General features: G+C 39.8%; 2 protein-coding genes and 1 pseudogene across 2 annotated transcripts; all 3 read right to left on the bottom strand.

The window, feature by feature from the left end:
* Window positions 1-81: 81 nt before the first annotated feature.
* LOC110285081 lies at window positions 82-1,182 on the bottom strand (annotated as a pseudogene).
* Window positions 1,183-9,555: 8,373 nt separating this feature from the next.
* On the bottom strand, window positions 9,556-14,221 carry LOC110284906 (protocadherin-3). The gene is made up of 2 exons (XM_029472223.1): window positions 11,451-14,221; window positions 9,556-10,659 (listed from the first exon to the last, which is right to left on the bottom strand). Exons 1-2 carry the CDS (start codon window positions 13,735-13,737, stop codon window positions 10,646-10,648), a joined length of 2,301 nt encoding a protein of 766 aa, XP_029328083.1. The 5' UTR covers window positions 13,738-14,221; the 3' UTR covers window positions 9,556-10,645.
* Window positions 14,222-18,734: 4,513 nt separating this feature from the next.
* On the bottom strand, window positions 18,735-23,076 carry LOC110284904 (protocadherin beta-6-like). The gene is made up of 2 exons (XM_021150898.2): window positions 20,535-23,076; window positions 18,735-18,899 (listed from the first exon to the last, which is right to left on the bottom strand). The coding sequence occupies exons 1-2, from the start codon at window positions 22,819-22,821 to the stop codon at window positions 18,841-18,843; spliced, it is 2,346 nt and encodes a 781-aa protein (XP_021006557.2). The 5' UTR covers window positions 22,822-23,076; the 3' UTR covers window positions 18,735-18,840.
* Between the last annotated feature and the right edge of the window lie 1,923 nt (window positions 23,077-24,999).

Genomic DNA, 24,999 nt, shown 5'->3' with positions numbered 1-24,999 from the left:
AAGTGGCCTGAATTGTAAGCTCAGTTCTTAGCAACCAGAAATTCTACATATGATTTTGATGAATGAAGTTTGGCTGTAAGAATAAATTTATTTTAATTTTTAAGCAGGTTTTTTTTTTTTTAATCGCCTTTCTAAAGACTGCTACCATTTGGATTTTTGAGACATGCACCCTCAAAGGCTCAGCTCCTCTGTCTAGTATTTGCTGATTGTGATTTAATATCAGGTAGAAAAAGGACAAGAGATCTGATCACAGTGACGGCTGGTATCAACTCCGAGGTTTTAAGACCCAGAAGAAACCAATTTTCAGCCCTTGTCTGGCTCACAAGTCTGCTTTACTGGAAGGGAGTTAAGGAGCTGTGATACTTGAGACTCTCATCTGTAGGTTTTAGAATTTTCTTATCTGCCATATTCACCACCCAGCCAGGAGCAAGACCAAAGAAAATCTGCTTTGGATCCTTCCAAGTGCTGAGCATTCTCAAGAGTTCATCTTTCGTGATATGGTGAGTTCAAGTCTAGCTTCGGGAGGGTTGGCCAGGTAACCTGTTTTTTTGCATCAGTATAATAGGGTACCAGCACTTCAGGTAGGAGCAATCATTTGGAATGTGTTGTCACCGCAGAAAGACTGGAACAGGCTTGTACAAGATCTCCAGACTTCGTGGATCATAAAAGGCTGTAGTAACAACACTGCCATTTTTTTTCACTTGTAGCAATTGAACCAACTGCACCTCAATATTAACTTTTGCTTGAGAAATATCAGCACCCTCTTCAACCAGCTGGACCCCATAATTGCTTTTAAATTCTTGGATGGTCACACCTCTCCTATTCACAATCTGGGTTAGGTCATTAAGTTGAGTTGTAGTATCAACAAGATACTGTAGTCCCCTGAGACTCAAAGGCTGGTACTGTTGTCTGAAACCATGTTCTTTATTAAATCCATATTTTGGGATTCAGATGCAAAATGGAGTCTGCCCTCCATCAAAGTCCAGCTGAGGCTGGGTTCCTCTGCTTTTCTCCTTTATGGCCTCTGCCACACTTCTTCCTACTTCTTCTCATATCTCTTGGATGTCTTTCCTGTTTTCTGGAATTAGGGTTGGTCTTCAGGCTATCCAGGATCACTCACAACAAGGACCACTTCAGCTCCAGGTTGGACTTGCAGCTGTGCACCATGCCATTCGTGATTCTTTTCAGAGGCCAAGAATACATCTAAATACATTTTCAAACAAACTAAAAGACAATTATTTGTTTTTATAAGACTATTGAGTACACGAATCTACTTTCTTGCATAAGTTTGAAATTTCATTTTGTTCAAGAAGGTAAACATGATGATATATAGAAAAATTAATTATACACTTTTTATATTTGCTTTGAAATACACCATACATCCAGGAGGAAAAAGTCATAATTGTATACTCATTGAATTTTAATAATGCTATTTAGCTCAACTTAGACAATAAATAAAATAGGCTAAGATTTTCCAAGAAAATCTGCCCTTCTATTGCTCAATTACTTCTCCAAATGTTAGGCAGTCTTCATGTGTAGTTGTACTAAGACCATAGAAGCATGAGAGTTCCAGTGGCTCCACATCTCTGATAGCACTTGGTGTGTCTTTCTCAGGTTTTAGAACATTACTGAGTGTGCTGTGACTTAATAGGGTAAATTTCATTAGCATTTGTCTGCATTCATGAAGTTTTGTACATTTTCTGTTTAGTGGCCATCGGGTTACTGTCTTTTGAGATGCTTGTTCATGTTATGTGTGTGTGTGTTTGTGTGTGTGTTGTGTGTGTGTGTGTTTGTGTGTATGTGTGTGGCTTCTCTTTGCTTGTTGCTTTGAGAAGTATCTTGTATATTCTGAGTGTAATTTCTTTTTCAGATATATATGTTCAAATATTTCCCACTGTATGTCTTGAATTTTTGGATATTGTACTTTAATCAATAAAACATCTTAATTGTGTTTAGTTTGATTTGGTAATACCTTTCAATGTTGTTTAGTACTTTTAAATCTCCATAATTCAATTCAATACAGATAATAATTTTAATATGTGTATATCAGTGAGTTTTGTAGAAGAGTGGGGGATAGAATTGACCAAGCTTGAAGGGGGGGTCAAGGACACCAAAGACCTACAGAGTCAACTAACTTGGGCCCCTGGGAACTCATAGTGGCTGGACCACCAACCACGGAGCATACAAGGCCTGGACCTAGGCCTCCTACACATTTGTAGCACATTTGCAGCTTGGTCTTCATGTGGGATTCATAACAAGTGGAGTGGGGCTTTCTCCATATGTTCTCTACCACTGGATCCTCCCCACCACACACACACACACACACCTGGACTGCCTGGTTAGGCCTCAGTGGGAGAGGATGCACCTAGTCATGATGGAACTAGATGTCCCAGGGTGGGGTGGTACCCAAGGGGGGCTTCCCCTTCTCTGAGGAGAAGAGAAGTGGGCAATGGGAGAAAAGATTTCTAAGTGGGACTGTGGGTGGGGGGAAGCTGTGACTAGGATGTAAAGTGAATAAAAATAAGTAAATAAATTCTTAAAGAAAAAAATGTGTATATCTTGAAAGTTTCCTTTTCAGACACAAGCATATTATATACTTAAAACACATAATTTTTGATTTCCAAATATCTTATACCATGCTACAAAGCTTATATAACTAAGGGACTATCATTGCCCTGTATCAGGGTGGTTACAGGTTTGCCCAATGTTCCAGTTTTCTCTCTGAAGATCATATAATAGTCTTGTTGTCTTCATTACTCCAGACTCATCACAGATTTTGTTGAGAGGAAAGTCTCTTCTTTTAAAAGTGTGCATTTTTCTTTCTTTTTATTAAACTAATAAAATTTATTTTAAAATATACAACTCAGTATTGAGATTTTTAAGGCATAAAAATAATTTATAATAGTTAAATGCCTCTTAAATATACATGATATCTTCTGAAGCTAAAAGTAATATGCACTCAACCAGTTTTAAAAATCTATTTGGAACATTAAACATGATAGAAATAGAAAAAAAATCTCTTATGAAGTTCTCTATGAAAGGAAATTGTGACAGGTTCCTGATTAGATAGAAACCGTTCCTTCTCCAAGGGAGAATACTCAGTGTAACTGTGACTCCATCGAATGAGTTGAATAGTGTTGCTTCTGTTTCTATTTTGTGGAATAGTTTGAAGAGTATTGGTATTAGGTCTTCTTTGAAGGGCTGATAGAATTCTGCAATAAACCCTTCTGAACCTGGGCTTTTTTTTTTTTTTTTGGTTGGGGGGCTTTTAATGACTGATTCTATTTCTTTAGGGGTTATGGAACAGTTTAGATGGTTTATCTGATCCTGATTTAAATTAGGTATTTGGTAACTGTCTAGAAAATTGTCCATTTCATCCACATTTTCCAGTTTTGTTGAATCTGGCTTTTGTAGTAAGATCTGATGATATTTTGAATTTCCTCAGTTTCTACTGTTATATCTCCCTTTTCATTTCTGATTTTGTTAACTTGGATACTGTCTCTGTGCCCTCTGGTTAGTCTGGCTAAGGAGTTTATCTTGCTGATTTCCCCCAAAGAACCAGTTCCTGGTTTTGTTGATTCTTTGAATAGTTCTTTTTGTTTCTACTTGGTTGATTTCATCCCTGATTTTGATTATTTCTTGTGGTCTACTCCTCTTAGGTGTATTTTCATATTTTTGTTCTAGAGATTTCAGGTGTGCTGTTATGCTGCTAGTGTATGCTCTCTTCAGTTTCTTTTTGGAGGCACTCAGAGTTATGAATTTTCCTCTTAGCACTGCTTTCATTGTATCCCATTAGTTTGGGTATGCTGTGCCTTCATTTTCATTAAATTCTAAAGTCTTTAATTTCTTTATTTCTTCTTTGACCAAGTTATCATTGATCCAATGATCCAAGATCATTGAGTAGGGCTTCCATGTGTATGTGAGCTTTCTGTTGTTTGTGTTGTTATTGAAGACCAGCCTTAGTCATTGTGATCTGATAGGATGTTTGGGATTGCTTCAATCTTCTTATATCTGTTGAGGCCTATTTTGTGACCAATTATATGGTCAATTTTGGAGAAGGTACCATGAGGTGCTGATAAGAAGGTATATTTTTTTGTTTTAGGATGAAATGTTCTATAGATATCTGTTAAATCCATTTGGTTCATAACTTCTGTTAGTTTAACTGTGACTCTTTTTAGTTTATGTTTCTATGATCTGTCCATTGATGAGAGTGGAGTGTTGAATTCTCCCACTATTATTGTGTGAGGTGCAATGTGTGCCTTGAACTTTAGTAAAGTTTCTTTTATGAATGTGGGTACCCTTGAATTTGGAGCATACATGTTCAGAATTGAGAATTCATCTTGGTAGATTTTTCCTTTGACCAGTATTATCGTTTTTGATAACTTTTGGTTGAAAGTTGATTTTATTAGATATTATAATGGATACTCCAGCTTGTTTCTTGGGACCATTTGTTTGGTAAATTGTTTCCCAGCCCTTTACTCTGAGGTAGTGTCTGTCTTTGACATTGAGGTGTGTTTCCTGTATGTAGCAAAGTACTGGATCTTGTTTATGTACCCATTCTGTTATTTTATGTCTTTTTATTGGACAAATTGAGTCCATTGATGTTAGGAAATAGTAAGGGATAATGATTGTTGCTTCCTGTTCTTTTTGATGTTATTTTTATGTTTGTGTGGCTATCTTCTTTTGGGTTTGTTGAAAGGAGATTGCTTTTTTGCTTTTTCTAGGGTGTGGTTTCCCTCCTTTTGTTGTTTTTTTCCATCTATTATCCTTTGTAGGTCTGGATTTGTGGAAAGATATTGTGTAAATTTGGTTTTGTCATGGAATATTTTGGTTTCTCCATCTATGGTAATTGAGAGTTTTGCTGGGTATAGTCACCTGCACTGGTATTTTTGTTCTCTTAGGGTCTGTATAACATTTACCCAGGATCTTCTAGCTTTCATAGTCTCTGATAAGAAATATGGTGTAATTAGAATAGGTCTACCTTTCCATGTTACTTGACCTTTTCCCCTTACTGCTTTTAAAATTCTTTCTTTGCTTTGTGCATTTGGTGTTTTGGCTATTATGTGACGGGAGAAATTTCTTTTTTGGTCCAATCTATTTGGAGTTCTATAGGCTTCTTATATATTTATGGACATCTCTTTCTTTAGATTAGGGAAGTTTTCTTTCATAATTTTGTTGAAGATATTTACTGGCCCTTTAAGTTGGGAATCTTCACTCTTTTCTATACCTACTATCCAGAGTCTTGCTTTTCTGGTATGTTGGGCTATCCAGAGCTTGCTGTTGTGGGAGAACTGTTTCTGATGATTTCAAGTAGCCTTGGTTTTTGTTGGTAAGGTTCTTGCACTTGCCTCTCACCATCTGGTTATCTCTGATGTTAGTTGGTCTTGCTGTCTCTGATTGTGGCTTGTCCCTCCTGCAAGCTTGTGTCTCAGTACTCCTGGAAGACCAGTTCTCTCCAGGAGAAATTTGGGTATGGAAACTGTGGCACAGGGTCAGCTCTGGGGTGCAGAAAGAAACCAGAAGGATCCTGTCCCTGGCTGTTTCTTGATTCCTGTGTCCCGATGGCTCTGGATGGGTACCTCTTGGGCCAGGAATTTGAGAAGAAGTGGTGGTCTTACCTGTGTTCACAGGTGTGTCACGACTCCTAGGAGACCAGCTCTCTCTTGATTCTATTTGGGTATAGAGCTCTTTGGCCTAGGATCAACTCTGGGCACAGATGGAACCTGGAAGGATCCTGTCCCAGGCTGTTCTTCTGTTCCTGTGTCCTGAGGTCTCCAGACAAGTCTCTCTGAGGAGAAGCGGTGGTTTTACCTGTGCTTACAGGCTTGTCAGCACTCCTGGGAGACCCTCTTTTTCTCCCAGTGGTATTTGAGTATGGATCGATGTGGCACAGGATCAGCTCCAGAAGTGTCTATTTTTAATGAGTAATTTTAAAATTACAAAAACAACTAGGAACTGCAGATATTTCTATCATACCTATCATACTCTCTCTACACTATGTGCATTATAGATATGCTTTGTCACACTGGTCTGTTTCTTACAATTTATGAGCCTACATGTTTACTACTGTGTCCATATTTTAAATTAAGGTTCCTCCTTGTTATCCATGGGTATGGATAAATTTAATCTCACATACGCATATTGTTAGAATGTCATAGTTTCTCTGTCTCTTCCTGTCTTTAGTTAGGGTTTTTACTGCTGCAACAAAGCACCATGAGCAAAGAACAAGGTAGGGAATGAAAGGTTTATTTGTCTTATACTTCCAGATCCATACTTCATCATTGGAGGAAGTCAGGATGGGAACTCATGCCAGGCTGGATCCTGGAGTCAGGAGCTGATGCACAGGCCATGGAGGTGTGCTGCTTACTGATTTGCTGCTCATAGCTTCCTCAGCCTGATTTCTTCTAGAACCTAGAACCATGGGCACAGGGATGATATCACCCCCAATGGGTTGCACCATCCCTCACTGATCACTAATTGAGGAAATGCCTTAAAGCTGAATCTCATGGAGGCATGTTTTCAACTGAGCTCCTTCCTCCCTGATGACTCTAACTTGTGTCATATGATACATGAACCCTGCCAATAAACTGACCCCTTTGTCAGCCTGACATACAAAACATGATCTTCTGGGATCCTCCAAAGGGCTTGGATCACTTCTTCAGCTCTTCCTTCTGTAGCACACATAGCTTATCTTCTACTCTTCAGATGACTTCATTTTACTGCTGCTGTTGCTCTTGGTGGTCATCCTATGGTACTGGAATCTCTAATCAGCTGTGGGTTTCCATTGCAACTAGGCTGCACTTTCACTAATAACTTCTTATAGGCTTTCTTCACAGTGCCAAGCCTCAACTTCTTTGCATGATCCCTTCAGTTCTAGCATTTCAACTGCCACCAACCAATGGTCCTTCCTAGTCTCTCACAGTGCCAAGCCTCAGCTGCTCTCCATGACCCCTTCATGGCTTCAAATCAGTACCACCTTGGTGATTCATATACATTAACAAGTCTGGCTGCCAGCATGAGGTACAGCTTTGACTATCTCTGGAATGCAATTTCTTTGTGTTCCCAGAAAACACTTTTCAGAAGATTTCACCTCAGTGATGCTGCTCTCTTTTTTAATAACTGCTGATTTCTTAGCTCCAGCCAACCAGCATCAATTTTGTTCCAGAAACACAAAGGTTTTGCTTTAGTAGTTCTGACATCTTGTTAATCATAGCTGATTCTTCAGCCTCAGCTAATGAGAACCAAAGAATCTTAAATCAAAATAGCAAATGACACTGATAGAGTCTTTAATCTTTCCTCTGAAATGTCACAAGCCTGGCTTCCACCTTTTGCACTGTTCTCAAAATTGTCTTCCATAGTCCTAATAATATCCCACAGAACTCCTAACACTCTAAGTCTCCTCTAGCCCAAAGTTCCAAAGTTTTCCTACAATCCTCCCCAGAAGATGGTCAGAACTGTCACAGAAATACCCCACTCCTGGTACAAACTTGTTTTAGTTAAGGTTTCTATTGCTGTGATGAAATATAATGAGCAAAAGGCCTGTTGGGTAGGAAAGGGTTTATTCAGCTTACACTTCACATTGTTGTTCATCACTAGAGTGAGCCAGTAATCAGCAACTCTCTATGGCTTCTGCATCTGCTTCTGCCTCCAGGATCCTGTCCTGTTTGAATTCCTGTCCAGACTTCCTTTGGTGATGAACAGGAACTAGAATAAAAAAAATTTTCTCCCCAAATTGCTTTTTGGTCATGGTGTTTTCTTGCAACAATAGTAACCCTAACTATGACACTTCCCATCCTCTAAATCTATCTTTTTCTCTCTTCTATCTCATTAGAATCTTTGGAAATAACTGGTAGTTGTTCTGCCTCCATAGTCAGAATTTTACAGTATTTTTCTAGCTTAGCTCCTGTGATTTACAAATGTGCACTTAAGTTTTTCAATGGATTTCAATCAATCAATAGGTTGATATCCCATTTCATTTTATTGAATAACAATACCCGTTGTGTGTGCTCACAGAGCCAGAGGACTCTTTAACTAGAGTTCCCTGGAACTAGAGTTACAAATGAATTTGTTGAGACCCAAGCCTTGGTCCTCTGGAAAGGTAGCCAATACTCTGAACTACTGAGCAATCTGTCCAGCCTTGCCTTTTTACTTTTTAAAATAGAATTGTCTTTATTTATTTTGTGTTGTGTGTATTTGAGTATATGTCCTGAGAATGTGAAGGTTCTTAAAGAGGGTGTTGAATTCCTCAGAGGTAGAGGTAAAGGCAGCTGTGACAGACTGTGTGCTGAACTATGACCTCAGATCCACTTGCTCTTAAATTTTGAGCCATCTCTTCAAGGCTTTAAATTTTTTTCTGAATTCATTTTAGTTATCTCATGTCAGTATGCATTTCATCCACTAATTCCTTATTTATTTCTGTGAAGTTTTACCATTTATATAGTTTTATATAGACATTCTTTGCTAAGGAATTGACTTTCAGCATTAAATTTCAATTCTCTTATGAAATTCTCATTTTATTTATTTGTATAATTATTTCTTGTTTTAAAACTATTCACTCTTCTGATTTATTGACATTGTTAGTTGATTTTAGTATATAGATCTTCTAGGTCAGAAATTTATGTTTTCTCTTCTTGGCTTTCTTTATATTATCCAGTTTGTGATGTGCATCTACTGATTGCTGGATATTTATGTAAAATTCGTGATGATCATGATTCTATTATCTTCCTCTGGAAGGAGCTCACCCTTTGCTCTTAGCTCGATAGATCACTATCCTGTGCAGTCACTGTAATCCAAACAGTTGCTGAGCTGAGTCAGGGTTCTCTTCCAAGAACCTGACCATGACAAATTTCAAGTTGCAAACATGAATTCTCTGTAATTGCTTTGTAGAGAGATCCCGGCCTCTACTCTGTGTACTTTGTACAGGATCTCATTCTGCCTTCAGAGAATTTTCAAGTTACTGTTTTAGTCTTCTCTCCTGGGTGCTGAGGCGACAAGTGACAAGGAAAACTGGTCCTGGGCTTGAGTCCTCTCTTTTGTCAGAGCTACTGAGTTACTGTCTATATCATGCACATGTTGATTATTCTTTGAGATAACTGTAAGACTCTGTTCTCACATAATCAGCTTCCTGTTGCTTTGAAGAGATAACATATGACACTTAGCCAATTTTTATGGATGTTTTCTGCTGTCAGATAATCCATCTAAGTTAGAAGGGAATTTTACTAAACACATGCATAATCTTTAACTTCATATTTTAAAATGAATATATTTGATGACTTTTGATCTTGAAGTAAGAGGGGGAATATTTCTCCCTAATGCTGAGGAAATTGAACCTAGAGACTTTTACTTATGAGGCAAATGCATGTCTGTTGGGCTATAACAGGTGGCCATTCTAAGTACTGAATACCACACCAGAACAGGCATCTTGGCACAAAATGGGTAAGTCATTAGAGTTGTCTATCATACTCAAGTCTTTTTGATATGTTTATAAATTAGTTTTCTAAGAAAATAAATCATCAGAAATTTTCTTTTTTATTTCATTATATCTTTAGGGGGAAACATTAATTCAGGGAAGTTTGCAAATACTTTAACTCCAGAGAAATGACACTTGAGATTTAAAAACAAATAAAGATTAAACATGTTGAATGTTTATGTACATGAATGAAAGATTCATTAGGAAATCTATTTCTTTGTTCAATTAATCCATACCAACTAAAAAGCAACAGATATAAATGCAGATGGTAGATTATAAACCAAGCTCTTCAATTGTTCATGTTCTGCAAAAACTTTAACAAAGTTTATTTTTTGCAGTTGTACCCACAAAATCTTAACTAGTTGGAAATCACATATAAGCTTATTTAAATCATAGAATGTAAGTAATTTATAATTCTGTTCCATTCATTATAGTTCAAATCAATTAAGAACCAATCACTTTTTGTAGTGTGCAACAGTCAGCACAATTGAAAGATTAAATTAACTGAAAATGCTTCACCATTACACCAAATAACAAAGCAGGAGGCAATTAAATATCACAACAAATTGCTTTTCTTTCTATATCTACAAAACATATATATAAAGTGAAAATTTTGAGAACTAATAACAAGAATCAAATAGAGTACTGAAGTTTCCAGAAATTCCTGGGTCTTTTGAAAGGTGAAGAGAAACTGCAGGGAAACCAAAGGAAATATGTGTATTGATATAAACCAGAGACAGGGCCACAGTGAGTATCATGCTTAGAATGTACAGTTCCTGGGTATGTTATCCAGTGCCATGCAACCATGCAGTTGGCTCAGTTATTTTTCCTATTTCATGGATAAGATATCACAACAAAAGCAAATTTTGGAAAGGTCTGTTTTGGCTCTCAGTTTAAAATTACATCATGATAGGTAAGGTGAAATACAGGAGCTTGAAGCAACTGGTAACACTGCATCTCAAGCAAGAAGAAGAAAGCAATGAACACTTGTGGTCATAGTAACACTTCATACAGTCCAGGATCCCAGCACAGGGAATGGTGCTACCCACAATGGTCTTCCATGGCTGAACTTCCCGCCTCAGTTAACTAAGCAAGATGATGCATCGTAGTTGTGCCCAGAAGTTCTAGATCTCAAGTTGACAACTGAGATTAACACAAGACCCACAAAGGCTACATTTACACTTTTATTTCTGAAATACAAGGATGAACAAAAAATGATTGTTCAATAAAATGATTCTTTGAAGGAACTTACTTATGTTACTCAGATTAGTTTTCAAAACAAGATTGTGTCAAGCAATTATTTAATAGGATTTGACTATGTTGGATTGTGTGTATCTTTTTGTTACTTGGAAATGCCTGACAGACATGCATGGTCTACCACCGATTATACTCTTAGAGGTCTTAACACCTTTATTTAGTGACAGAGATGAAAAATTCTATGTTTCCTCTTTAATGTTTACCAACGAGATTTTAAATTTTAATATAATTCATAGACCAATGTGCTAGATATGTGGTGAGCAAAATAATGCAGATAACCTATAGCATATATGGTTCTTATAAGAATAAAAAGTTCACAACTCAAATATCTTAATACAGTGATGGCTTATAGTTCAGAAGACAAATATGTTCATAGATACTCAGAGTAAAAGGGATTTCAGCTGTGAGTGAAGCTCACTAACTAGAATGTATAGTTAGCATATAAGAGTTCTTAACATTTAATATCAATAGCAAAACACGAAGTGAAAAAGATGCAAACACCTTAGCCCTAGAAACTTTGATTACAGTGTCAGTACTTAGAAAATGATTCACTTTCCTAGAAGAACCTTATTGCAATAGATTTGCCAAAAACAAATTCACTGAAACAAATACAACAGTTAACTGAATACAAAGCTATCCCTGCAGGGGGGATTTTCCTTCACTTCTCTCACAGTGTCCTGAACAATTACATTGGGAATCATGGGTTTGAGGAATTTGAACTCACCAGTCCTAGAGTCTCCTGATAGACACACATCATACTGGTAGCTCTGGGACAGAGTCCCAGTTCCACTAACATCCATCAGGTGGCTAGAGAAGTGGCCCTCAGGCACAGAGCAGACACCCAGAGAAGCCTCCCTGGCCCTCCTGCACAACCTCATTCCCACAAACATAAGGACAGACAAGAGAAAGAGCGAAGACACAGAAGCCAAGGCAATGACCAGGTACAGAGTGAGCATCTCTTCATCCTCGTGAATGGGGTCCTGCGCCAGCTCAGGAAGAGAAAGGTAGGGCTGAGAAAAACTATTCACCAGTAGCACTTGAAGTGTGACACTGGCAGAGAGCTGAGGCTCGCCATTATCCTTGACCAGCAGCAGTAGCCTGTGCTTGGGCACATCGCGCTCACTCAGCAGCCTGGTGGTGCGCACCTCGCCATTGTGCGCCCACACGCTGAACAGCCCGGGCTCCGTGGCCTTGAGCAACTGGAACGACAGCCAGGCATTCTGTCCAGAGTCGCGATCCACAGCCACCACCTTGGTGACCAGGTAGCCAGGCTCCGCCTCTCTGGGCAGCAGCTCAGTGCAAGGCGCAGAGGCGTTCTGCATCGGATAGAGCACGAAGGGCGCATTGTCATTGTCATCCAGCACCACCACGCGCACCAGAGCCTGGCTGCTGAGCTCAGGAGAGCCTCGGTCTGTGGCGCCCACGTGGAACTCGAAGGCCTGCAGGGACTCATAGTCCAGCGCCCTGAGCATGAACAGCTGCCCGTTGTCGGGGTTAATGGAGATTAGCGAGGCGAGGGCCAGCTGTGGGTCTTGGGGCGGCAGCAGCGAGTAGGTGATGTGGGCATTAGAGCCTGAGTCTGAGTCTGTGGCACTGATGGTGCCTATGTGCAGGGCGGGGCTGTTGTTCTCTTGCACAAACAGGGTATAGGAGGTTTGGGCGAAGGCAGGGGCGTTGTCGTTGATGTCAGACACCTGTACTGTTATGGTGTGCGGGGTTGTGAGCCTGGGTGTGCCCAGATCCGAGACAGTGATGGTGATGTTGTACTCAGCTCTGCTCTCTCTATCAAGTGGCCCCTCGGTCACTAAAGTGTAGTAATTCTCAAACGTGGGTTTCAGGAGAAATGGGATATTGTTCTGGATAGAACACACCATCCTTCCGTTGTCCCCCGAATCAGAATCAGAAACACTAAAAACAGCAACTACAGTCTCAGCGGAATTTTCTGGGACAGGGACTGTGAGCTTCCTGATCATCAACTCTGGGGCATTGTCATTCACATCCAACACCTGTACAGCCACAGTGCATTTTCCTAAAAGGTCTCCCCCATCAGTGGCTGCGATTTCTATGTTATAATGGCTAATTCCCTCAAAATCCAGCTCTTTGCTAAGACGGATTTCTCCCGTGATTTCATCTATTACAAATGGTTGAGATATTCCATCACCTTGAAATAGAGAGTAGGCTACATTGCCATATATCCCAGAATCTAAATCCCTGGCAGAGACTGTGACAACTAAAGCATTGAGTGGGCTGTTCTCAGGAACTTGCACCTCATAGAGTGACTGTATAAACTGGGGGGCGTTATCATTGATGTCCATGACTTCAATGTGAACTTCGGTGGTTCCTGACCTGGGCGGGGCTCCCCCATCCAGAGCTGTGAGGATTAAAGCGAGCTCAGGCTGCTCCTCCCTGTCCAGGGCTCTGTCCAGCACCAGTTCTGGGTATTTCCTGCCATCTGAGCGACTGAGAGTAACCACATGGAAATGGAGGTTGGGGCTGAGTGTGTAGTTCTGAACAGCGTTGCTCCCTATGTCAGAGTCCTGGGCTGCCTTCAGAGGAAACACAGTCCCTGGCTGGGCGCTCTCAGGGATTTTTAGTAGCATTTTTCTGTCAGGGAACTCCGGAGAGTGGTCATTTATATCTGTGAGCTGCAGTTCAGTTTGGAAGAACTGCACAGGGTTTTCCAGTATGATCTGGAAGTGCAGCACACAGGGTTCTGTCGCCCCACACAGTGCCTCCCGGTCTAGTTTTTCCTTTAAGAACAAATTCCCAGTCTCTGCATCCATCTGCAAGAGCTCTTTGTTTCCTTTGTAATGGATTTGAGCTCCTCTAGTGGCCAGTTCTCCAACCCTGAGCCCCAGATCTTTTGCCATGTTTGCCACCAAATAGCCACTCTCCATTTCTTCTGGCATGGAATATCTAATGGCCTCAGAGCCAGACTTCCACAACAGAAACAATATAGTAAGAAAAAAGACTTGCCTTTGCTCTGGCATTTTTGCTAGCACTGTCTCCATTGTACAGATTCAGTCCAGAGGGTGCTGCTGCTTCTGGTTGATTATAGTCCACTCCTGAGTGTCCGCGGAGATACTGGAGTAAATCCGACTAGGAAGAGATGCCTTCTTCCTAGATTCTTCTATAAACCCTAACTTATTACCTTCTTCTTCAAGCAGCTGCCGTTGTTCTGCTTCTTGACTTAATGAGATGGCTTCCTGGGCGTCTGCAGAGCTCATTCTTGACACTCTTAAGCCTGCAGCGCCACCAAGTGTCTTTATTTGCTTTTGCACATCATTTTCTCGTTTCATTTCCAATTTAAAACTTGCTGTGTTTCAGTATCCTTTTAGTTTAAACACACAGCCTGAATTGCAAGCTCTGTTTTTATTAACTGAAAGTTCTAATATGATTTTACTGAATTAAGTTTGAGTGTAAGAATACATTTCAAAACAACTAAGATGCCATTCCTTTTACCTGGTAAGAGTCCTGAGGAGCTTAATCAACCTTCTTTCTTAGGTCGATAATTCGATTTTGTTCAAGAAGGTAAATATAATAAATATAAAGAAAATTATCTTACACTTTTTAATATTAGCTTTGAAACAACCATACATTCAGAAAGGAGAAAAAGGGTGATAATTGTGTTACTCATTGAATTTTTAAATGTTATTTACCTCTGCTTTGATAATTATAAAATAGGCCAAGTTCCAAGAGAACCTGGCCTGCTCTGGTTTGGTTACTTTAGTTCTTCAAAGAATAAACATTCTTCATGTGTAGTTGTACAAAGGCCACCAAAGCGGGAGAGTTCCGGTTGCTCCACATCTCTGTTAGCACTTGGTCTTGTCATTTCAATTTTTAGAGCACTAATGATTGTATTGTGACTTAACAGGGTAAATTTAATTAGCATTTGTCTATCATTCATGAAATCTTGTACATTTTCAGTACTGGCCATCGGTTTACTGTCTTCTATATGCTTGTTCATGTCATATATATATATATAGTTCTGATATAGTTCTTCTGTTTCTTTGGTTGTTGGTTTGAAGAAGTATCTTGTATATTCTGGGTATAATTTCTTTTTCAGATATATGTGCTCAAATATTTTCCACTGTATGTCTTGAATTTTGATGACATTGTGCTTTGATCAATGAAACATCTTAATTGTGTTTAGTTAGGTTTGGTGTTACTGTTCAATTTTGTTTAGTACTTTTAGGTTTCTACAAGTCAGGGTCGTTAAAGAGATGTGTATATTTTGAAAGTTTCCTTTTCAGACACAGACATACTATAAACTTAAAATACGTTTTGAATGAATTAAGTTGGAGAGTTTGGTTTCCAAATTTCAATACATCACGTTACAATGTTGATGCACCCCTCCTGAGGGGCCATCCCTGTCCTAAATCATGGTGGTTACAGGGTTTCCCAGTGTTCCAGTCTTCTCTCTGAAGATCATGTACTACAATATTGTCTTCATTACTCCAGATTCATCACAGATTTTGTTGACAATAAAGTCTTCTTTATTAAGTCTACTTTTAATGAATAGTTTTAAAATCACAGAGAATGGATGGGAAATGCAGATAATTCTAACATACCCTCTCTACACCTGTGCTGCCTTCCTCATTATAGGTACCCCTGTCACACTGGTATATTTGTTACAATTCATGAGACTGCTTATTTATCACTGAGTCCATATTTTAAATTCAGGTCCCCTCTTGGTCCTATAGAGTCCATGGATAAATTTAATCCTACATGCACATATTTTTAGAATAGTGTAGTTTCACTGTCTCTCCCCAACCCCATCCTGTAAATCTATCTTTCCCTATCCATTCTCATTAGAATCTTTGCAACTCACTGATAATTTTTCTGCCCTCACAGTTTTACATTTTCCAAGAATGTCATAATCAGAATTTTACAGTATTGGGTTTTTTCAACTTAGCTTCTATGACTTACAAATGTGCACCTAAGTTTTTCAATGGCTTTCTGTAGGTTAATAGCTCATTTTTGTTGTTGAATAATAATTCCTTGGGTGGGTCCCCATGCAGCCAGAAAACTATAAACCCCCCTGAAACAGGAGTTACAGATAGTTTTGTTGGGTCCTAAACCTGAGATCTCTGGAAAAGCAGGAAGTTATCTTAACCAGTGTGCCATCTCCCCAGCCTCACCTTTTTATGTTTTAAAAATATGTTTTTATTTATTTTGCGCCAATGAGTTCGAGGCTCTTTCCCACTTTCTCTTCTATTAGATTTAGTCTATCTGGTTTTCTATTGAGGTCCTTGATTCACTTGGACTTGAGCTTCATGCAAGGTGATACATATGGATCTATTTTCATTCTTCTACATACTGACTGCCAGTTAGACCAGCACCATTTATTGAAGTGCTTTCTTTTTCCACTGTATGTTTTCAGCTTCTTTGTCAGTGATAATGTGTCCATAGGTATATGGGTTTATTTCTAGGTCTTTGATTCTATTCTATTGATGCACCTGTTTGTCTCCATACCAATACCATGCGGTCTTTATCACTATTGCTCTGTAGTACAGCTTGAAGTCAGGAATGGTGATTCTCCCAGAAGTTCTTTTATTGTTGAGAATTGTTTTGCTTATACTGGACATTTCATTTTTCCATATGAAGTTGAGACTTGCTCTTTTTATGTCTGTGAAGAATTGTGCTGGAATTTTGATGGGGATTGCATTAAATCTGTAGATTGTTTTTGATAAGATGGCCATTTTCACTATGTTAATCCTACCAATCCATGAGCATGGGAGACCTTTCCATCTTCTGAGGTCGTCTTTGATTTCTCTCTTCAGGGACTTGAAATTCTTGTCATACACATCTTTCACTTGCTTGGTAAGAGTCACACCAAGATATTCTATACTATTTGTGGCTATTGTGAAGAGTATTGTTTCTCTAATTTCTTTCTCATCCTGTTTATCATTTGTATAAAGGAAGGCTACTGATTTGCTTGAGTTAGTTTTATATCCCACCACTTTCCTGAAGTTGTTTATCAGCTGTAGGAGTTCTCTGGTGGAATTTTGGGGGTTGCTTATGCATACTATCACACCATCTGGAAATAGTTATACTTTGACTTCTTGCTTTCCAATTTGTATCCCCTTGATCTCCTTTTGGTGTTTGTGTGTACATGACTATGTCTTGAGGGTGTGACTGTCCTTAAAGAGGGTGTTGGGTCCATCAGAGGTAGAGTTAAAGACAGTTTTGGTAGCCTGACAAGCAGCAGGTGCTGACAACTGACCTAAGGTCCACTGCTCTTAAACTCTGAGCCTTCTCTTCAAGCCTTTTTCCTCCTTATTTATTTTAGCTAACTCTTATAATCATGCTTCCCATATAGTAATGCTGAATTTGTTCATTTCTGTGATGTTGTACCACTTATATAGCTTTATACACAAAATTCTTTGCTATGAAATTGACTTTCAGTATTAAATTTCAATTCTCTTATGAAATTATCTTTTTACTTATTTGCTTAATTGTTCCTTGTTTCACATCTACTAATCATTCTTATTTTGTTGACATTGTTAGTTGATTTTAGCTTATAGATCTTCTAGGTCAGAGAATTATGTTTTCTCTTCTTGGTTTTCTTTATATTATCCAGTTTGTGATGTGCATCTACTGATTGCTGGATATTTATGTAAAATCCGTGATGATCATGATTCTATTATCCTCCTCTGGAAGGAGCTCCCCCTTTGCTCTTAGCTCGATAGATCACTATCCTGTGCAGTCACTGTAATCCAAACAGTTGCCGAGCTGAGTCAGGGTTCTCTTCCAACCCCCTGACCATGACAAGTTTAAGTTGCACACATGAATTCTCTGTAATTGCTTTGTAGAGAGATCCCAGCCTCTACTCTGTGTACTTTGTACAGGATCTCATTCTGCCTTCAGAGAATTTTCAAGTTACTGTTTTAGTCTCCTCTCCTGGGTGCTGAGGTGACAAGGAAAACTGGCCCTGGGCTTGAGTCCTCTCTTTTGTCAGAGCTACTGAATTACTGTCTATATCATGCACCTGTTGATTATTCTTTGAGATAACGGTCTGTAGGACTCAGTTCTGGTATAATCAGCTTCCTGTTGCTTTGAAGAGATAACATATGACATTTAGGCAATTTTTATGGATGTTTTCTGCTGTCAGATAATCCATCTAAGTTAGAAGGGAATTCTACTAAACACAGGTATAATCTTTAACTTCATATTTTAAGATGAATATATTTGATGACTTTTGATCTTGAAGGAAGAGAGGGAATATGTCTCCCCAATGCTGGGAAGAGTGAACCTATGAGGCCTTACTGTTGGCCTCTAATCGCTTGTTTGCTTGTTTGTTTGTTTGTTTTTACTTCGGGTGGATATTCTTAATGCTGGACACCACACCTGAATAGTTATTTGTCACAAAGTGGGCTAGTTATTAGAGCTGTCTCTCATATTTAAGTCTTATTGATAGTTTTGTTAATCCTTAGTTTTTCTCACGTTTACATCTTTCTCACTTAAAATTTGAAGTCGAATAACCAAAACTCACATATCCAGGATAAGAAATGGTCATCTATTTCCCTTTTATATTTCATTATATCCTTAGGGGGAAACATTATTTCAGGTAAAGATGCAAATATTTAAACTCCAGAGGAGTGACGCTTGAGATATAAAAACCAAATAAAGGGTCAACAAAATCAATGTGTATACATTATATCCATGTGTGACAAATTCATAGGGAAACCCATTGGTTTGTGCAGTGAATGCATAAAAAGAGAAACATATGAGTACAGATATTAGATTATAATCCAAACTCTTCGATTGCTTACATTCTGCAAAAAGTTCAACAAAGCTTTCTTGCAGTTATATCCACACAAAATTACCTATTTAAAAATCAAAAAAATAACATAATAAGTTTATTTAGGTCACTGAATATAAGTAATTCATAACTCAGTTAAATTCATTATAATTCAAACCAATTAAGAATAAATACTTTTGTATTATGCAATAATCAGCACAATTGAAAAACTAAATTGTCTGAAAATTCTGTAAAGTTGCACCAAATAACGAATTAGGAATTAATCAAATATCATTGAAGGGACTGTCTCTTGCTTTCCATATCTACAAAACAACATGAAGTGAAATTTTCTGAGAACTAATACCCAGGATCAGATAGATTGCTGAAATTTCCAGAAATCCCCTGGCTCTTTTGAAAGGTGAAGAGAAGCTGCAGGGAAAGCAAAGGAAACACGTGTATTAATATAAACCAGAGACAGGGCCATGGTGAACAGCATGCTTAGACTGCACAACTCTCTGGATGTGATATCTGGCACCATGCCGCCATGCAATCTCACTCAGTTCCTTTTCCTATTTCTATGATAAAAATACCACAACAAAGGCAAATTATGGAAGGAAAGATCCTCCCAGTTCAGGATCACATCGTGATGAGGAAGCTAAAAGACAGGAGCTTGATGCAACTGGTCACACTGCATCTCCAGGCAGGAAGAAGAGAGCAGCACACTGTGCTCAGCCCACTTTCTCCTCTTCATCCAGTCCAGGATCCCAGCGCAGGGAGTGGTGCCGCCCACAATGGTCTTCCATGGCTGGCCATCCCACCTCAATTAACCTAAGCAAGACAATCCTTCCTAGGTGTGCCCAGAGGTTCTACATCTCAAGTTGACAACTGAGATTAGCACAAGACCCACAAAGGCTACATTTATACTTTTATTTCTAGAACAAAAGGATGAGTAAAAAGAAATTCTTCAACAAAATGAGATCATTAAAGCCTTGATTCTTTGGAGGACCTCAGTGGTTACTTCTCTTATTCAGATTAGTTTTAAAGTAGGATTGTGCCAAGCATTGATTTAACAGGACTTGGATATTTGTTGGTTTGCTTGTTTCTTTTTCACCTGGAAATGTACCTAGGGCCTGACAGACACTCATAGTCTACTACTGATTATAGTCTTACTCTCTTAGCACTTTTATTTAGTGACAGAGATGACAAATTATTTACATAGAAGGTTGTATCTTTAGTATTCACGAAGGGAATTTCTAAAATTAATATTATTTATAGAACAATATGCTAGGTATGTGGCGAGCAAATAATGCAGAAAATCTCTAGCATGCGTAGTTCTCAAAAAGGTACAACTCTAGCATCACAATATTTTAATACAGGGATTGTTTATAATTCAGAAGACAAATGTGATCATGGCTACTCAAAGTAACTAAAATGACTTAAGCTATGATAAAAGCTCACTAATCTGTGTTTAACATGTAAGAGATCCTATATTAAATATCCAATCATAACAAAATAAAGGGAAATAGAGAAATGAAATACAAACATCTTAGTCATAAAAACTGGAAATTGTGTGGTAAAACATGTAAAGTAGCTGGCAATTGGGAGACAGAGACAGATGGATGTCTGCTTGAGGCCTTCCTGGTATACATAGTGAATTCCGGGATAGCCAGAGCTACATAGTGAGACCCTGTTTGTATTGTTTGAAAACAATACAAAACAAAATCAGATGACACAAAATAAATTTTGTTCTGTAATATGTGGGCAAAGCAAAAACATTAGTCATGTTCTTAATATCGATTAAAACTAAAACTACTAAGTATAGTGGATACCAAGAAAGAAGTAAACATTTTGGTAATGGAGGACACTGTCAATACTTATTTAAAGCAAATCACTTCCTTAAGAGAACGGTATCATAATAGGTTTGTCAAAAACAAATTCACCGAAACAAATACAACAGTTAACTGAATATAAAACTATCTCTGCAGGTGGGACTTTCCTTCAATTCTCTCCCAGCATCCTGAACCATTACATTGGGAAGCATGGGTTTAAGGAATTTAAACTCACCAGTCCCAGAGTCTCCTTTTAGACACACCTCATACTGGTAGCTCTGAGACAGAGTTCCCATACCGCTGACATCCACCAGGTGGCCAGGAAAGTGGCCCTCAGGCACAGAGCAGACACCCAGGGAAGCAGCCCTGGACTTCTTGCATAGTCTCACCCCCACGAAGAGCAGGACAGACAAGAGGAAGAGTGAAGACACAGATGCCAAGGCAATGACCAGGTACAGCGTGAGAGTGTCATCATCTTCCTGAACGGAGTCCTGCACGACTTCAGGCAGAGGCAGGTAGGGCTGTGAAAAACCATCCACGACCAGCACTTGTAGAGTGACGCTGGCAGAGCGCTGAGGCTCTCCATTGTCCTTGACCAGCAACAGCAGCCTGTGCTTGGGTACATCTCGTTCACTCAGCATCCTGGTGGTGCGCACCTCGCCATTGTGCGCCCACACACTAAACAGTCCGGGCTCCGTGGCCTTCAGCAGCTGGAATGACAGCCAGGCATTCTGGCCAGAGTCACAGTCAACTGCCACCACCTTGGTGACCAGGTATCCGGGCTCTGCTGCCCTGGGCAGCAGCTCTGTGCAGGGTGCAGAAGCATTCTGCATCGGGTAGAGCACGAAGGGCGCATTGTCATTGTCGTCCAGGACCACCACGCGCACCAGAGCCTGGCTGCTGAGGGCGGGCAAGCCTCGGTCTGTGGCGCCCACGTGGAACTCAAAGGCCTGCAGGACCTCATAGTCCATCGCCCTGAGCGCGAACAGCTGCCCATTGTCGGGGTTAATGGAGATTAACGAGGAGAGCGGCAGCTCCGGATCATGGGGCTGCAGTAGCGAGTAGGTGATGTGGGCATTGAAGCCTGAGTCTGAGTCTGTGGCGCTGATGGTGCCTATGTGCAGGGCGGGGCTGTTGTTCTCCTTGACGAATATGGTGTAGGGGGTTTGGGTGAAGGCAGGGGCGTTGTCGTTGATGTCCACCACCTGCACTGTTATGGTGTGCTGTGTTGTGAGCCTGGGAGTGCCCAGGTCAGTGACTGTGATGGTAATGTTGTATTCAGCTTTGCTCTCTCTATCAAGTGTCCCCTCTGTTACTAAAGTATAATAATTCTCAAATGTGGACTTCAAAAGAAATGGAAGTTCATTCTGTATAGAACACACCATCCTTCCATTATCCCCAGAATCCGGGTCAGAAACGCTAAATACAGCCACGACAGTCTCAGGAGCATTTTCTGGGATAGAACTATTGAGTGAAGATATGGTGAGCTTAGGGGCATTGTCGTTCACATCCACTACCTGTATAGCTACACTGCATTTTCCTGAAAAACCTCCTGGGTCTGTAGCTACAATTTCTATGTTATAATATGGAGTTGCCTCAAAATCCAATGCCTCTTTAAGACGAATTTCTCCTGTGATTTCATCTATCACAAACGGTTGAGATAGTTCACCACCTTGAAACAGAGAATAGGCTACATTGCCATGTATCCCAGCATCTAAATCCCTGGCAGAGACTGTGACAACTAAAGCATTGAGTGGGCTGTTCTCAGGAACTTGCACCTCATAGAGTGACTGTATAAACTGGGGCGGGTTATCATTGATGTCCACAACTTCAATGTGAACTTCAGTGGTTCCTGTCCTGGGCGGTACTCCGCCATCCAGAGCCGTGAGAATTAAAGCGAGCCCAGGCTGCTCCTCCCTGTCCAGGGCTCTGTCCAGCACCAGCTCTGGGTATTTCCTGCCATCTGAGCGACTGAGAGTAACCACATGGAAATGGAGGTTGGGACTGACTGTGTAGTTCTGAACAGCGTTGCTCCCTATGTCAGAGTCATGCGCTGCCTTCAAAGGAAACATTGTCCCTGGCTGGGCGCTCTCAGGGATTTTTAGTAGCATTTTTCTGTCAGGGAACTCCGGAGAGTGGTCATTTATATCTGTGAGCTGCAGTTCAGTTTGGAAGAACTGCACAGGGTTTTCCAGTATGATCTGGAAGTGCAGCACACAGGCTTCTGTCGCCCTGCACAGCACCTCACGGTCTGGTTTTTCCTTCAGGAACAAATTCCCAGTCTCTGCATCCAGCTGCAAGAGCTCTTTGTTTCCTTTGTAATGAATTCGTGCCCCCCTAATAGCCAGTTCTCCATCCTGGAGCCCAAGATCTTTTGCCAAATTAGCAACTAAGTAGCCACTCTCTGTTTCTTCTGGCATAGAATATCTAATCGTTTCAGCGTCAGACTTCCACACTAGCAATAACATAGTAAGGAAAATGACTTGCCTTTTCTCTGGTGTTTTTCCTAGTGCGGTCGCCATTGTTCAGATTTAGTCCAGAGGGTGCTGCTTCTTCTCGTCAGTTTCAATCCAAGAAATTATTTGGCAAAATATCCTTCAATTTAATCTTTAATGCCTTACTGTCCGCGGGGTTTTCTCCCCTAGATCACAGTCAGATACCTTCTTCTTCTAGGGGGTAGATAGCGTTCTGTTTTCCAGCTTTTGTGGCTTTCTGGTTATATGCGAGCCCATAATTCTCACCCTTAGTCGACAGCGCCACCACGTGTCCATTCCCATAATTGCATGTAGTTTAGTAGTCACGAATTCTAACTCTAGTTTTGAGTTATAGCTATCACCTGTAGTTATTTATGTCACCTCCTAAATATCAGTTGTGCTAAGCATACCTCCGCTGAGCTGAAACTACGTGGAAAGATAGCCCTAACATAACATGTTAACATTGTATACTAATCTTAAAATTCTTTTGAAAATGTAAAAAAAAACTTTATGGACTTATAATTTATTAAGTTGAATGTTTCTTATTAATTTTACCCAGAAATAATTGAATTTTATACAGTTTTGTTGTGATGTAGGAAATACATTCATAAGACACCCAACTGGAATATATCCTATGGTTAATATATTCATATAAGCAGAACATAAAGAAAACCTAAAATGTACCAAACCTACCATGCTGTCTGTGGCTATTATTTGACGGTCAGCTCTACAAAAGCAGCATATTGGCTGCTACCATTACACATTACTCATCTTGGTTGGGAGTTTTATGAAATGGGTTTATAGATTACTCCTCTCTTGTGTTAGTTGATAGACATTGATTTTGTGAAGTCATATGTGACAAGTTTTTCTAACTACTGTCTCCCCATTGTCTTATGGTCCTCCTCTGTAGAAGTCTGCCTTGATTCATTTTGGTTACTCCAGTTTATGAACTATGCTAGTTTTCAGTTTTGAACTTTGTTGAAGAGTAATGCTATGAGCATTATTATATTTACCATTTTTTCTGTAATATGTATGTATTTATTTTGAACTTATTTCTAGGAACTGTGTTATTGTGCGTAGGCTTTGATTTTTCACAGCCTACTTTTAATAAGAGGACTTCAGTTCTTTAATCCCCCACCCCTTCTAGCCATACACTCACCAGAAGTAGTGGAAAGGAAAAGTTAAATAGGGCAAAGGAGGATGTAGACCTGTGTGATGGTTTGTATATTCTTGGGCCAGGGAGTGGCACCATTTGGAGGTGTGACCTAGTTGGAGTAGGTGTGCCTCTGTGGGTGTGGGCTTAAGATCCTCACCTTAGTTGTCTGGAAGTCAGTCTTCCACTAGCAGCCTTTGGATGAAGACATAGAACTCTCAGCTCCTCCTGCACCATGTCTGCCTGGATGCTGTCATGCTCCCACCTTGATGATAATGGACTGAACCTCTGAACTTCTAAGCCAGCCCCAATTAAATGTTGCTTTTATAAGACTTGCCTTGGTCATGGTGTCTGTTCACAGCAGCAAAACCCTAACTAAGACAACCTGTTTTGGAAATAATTCTTTGAAGTGAATCCAACCAGGATTGTCAGGATATCAGCAGTTCACTTCACAAAAATCAGCAGTGGTAGCTTGATCCACTCCCAAATGCCATTCATGGATCAGGAATGGCAATTTGATCCAGAGAAAACCTCGAGGCTCTGCCCATTTGCTCAAGTTTGAGGAACCATGAAGAATCCTCTACAACACCACCAGAAGTTCTTTGATGTGGTTCTCTCTGTGAAGTCACAACAATCAATGACCAGCAAAGAGTGGCAAGGTGAACCAATGCCACAGTATCATCCACTGTCTGTTGGATTATTTTATACCCTTTCCAAACATCACATGTTCTCTCAAGCATCTGCTGTAGCAAAACATCACATGCCCCCTTTCCAGGCTGTTTTCAGAAAAACACCACGTGTCTGTACTCAAGAAAACATCCTCCCATGTGTCTACCTCAGCAAAACCATCCTCTCATAAGACAGTTTCCAGAAAAAAACATCACATGACACAACTGAGTCTCCAAAGAAACAAAAAAATTCCACTTTCAATTGCTTATTAAAATGTGATAATACACCACAAGGACACTTGCTCAACCATGTTCATAGCAGCTTCAGTTGTAATAGTCATGGAAACAACGTAGGTGTCCCTCCACTGAAGAATGGATAAAGAAAATGCGATACTTTTACATAAT

Source organism: Mus caroli, chromosome 18, assembly GCF_900094665.2.
Source record: "Mus caroli chromosome 18, CAROLI_EIJ_v1.1, whole genome shotgun sequence".
NCBI classification, from domain to species: domain Eukaryota; kingdom Metazoa; phylum Chordata; class Mammalia; order Rodentia; family Muridae; genus Mus; species Mus caroli.
The sequence above is the reverse complement of the archived record's forward strand: the minus strand, read 5'-3'. Positions and strand labels throughout refer to the sequence as shown.

What these genes read in the sequence shown, in the direction of transcription:
- LOC110284904 (XM_021150898.2), bottom strand. Translation starts at nt 22,821, where the DNA reads ATGGCGACCGCACTAGGAAAAACACCAGAGAAAAGGCAAGTCATTTTC. An exon ending in AAAAGGAGACTCTGGGACTG is followed by an intron (nt 18,900 to 20,534) that starts GTGAGTTTAAAT and finishes CTTTCCCTGCAG; the next exon opens with CTTCTCTTCACCTTTCAAAA.
- LOC110284906 (XM_029472223.1), bottom strand. Translation starts at nt 13,737, where the DNA reads ATGGAGACAGTGCTAGCAAAAATGCCAGAGCAAAGGCAAGTCTTTTTT.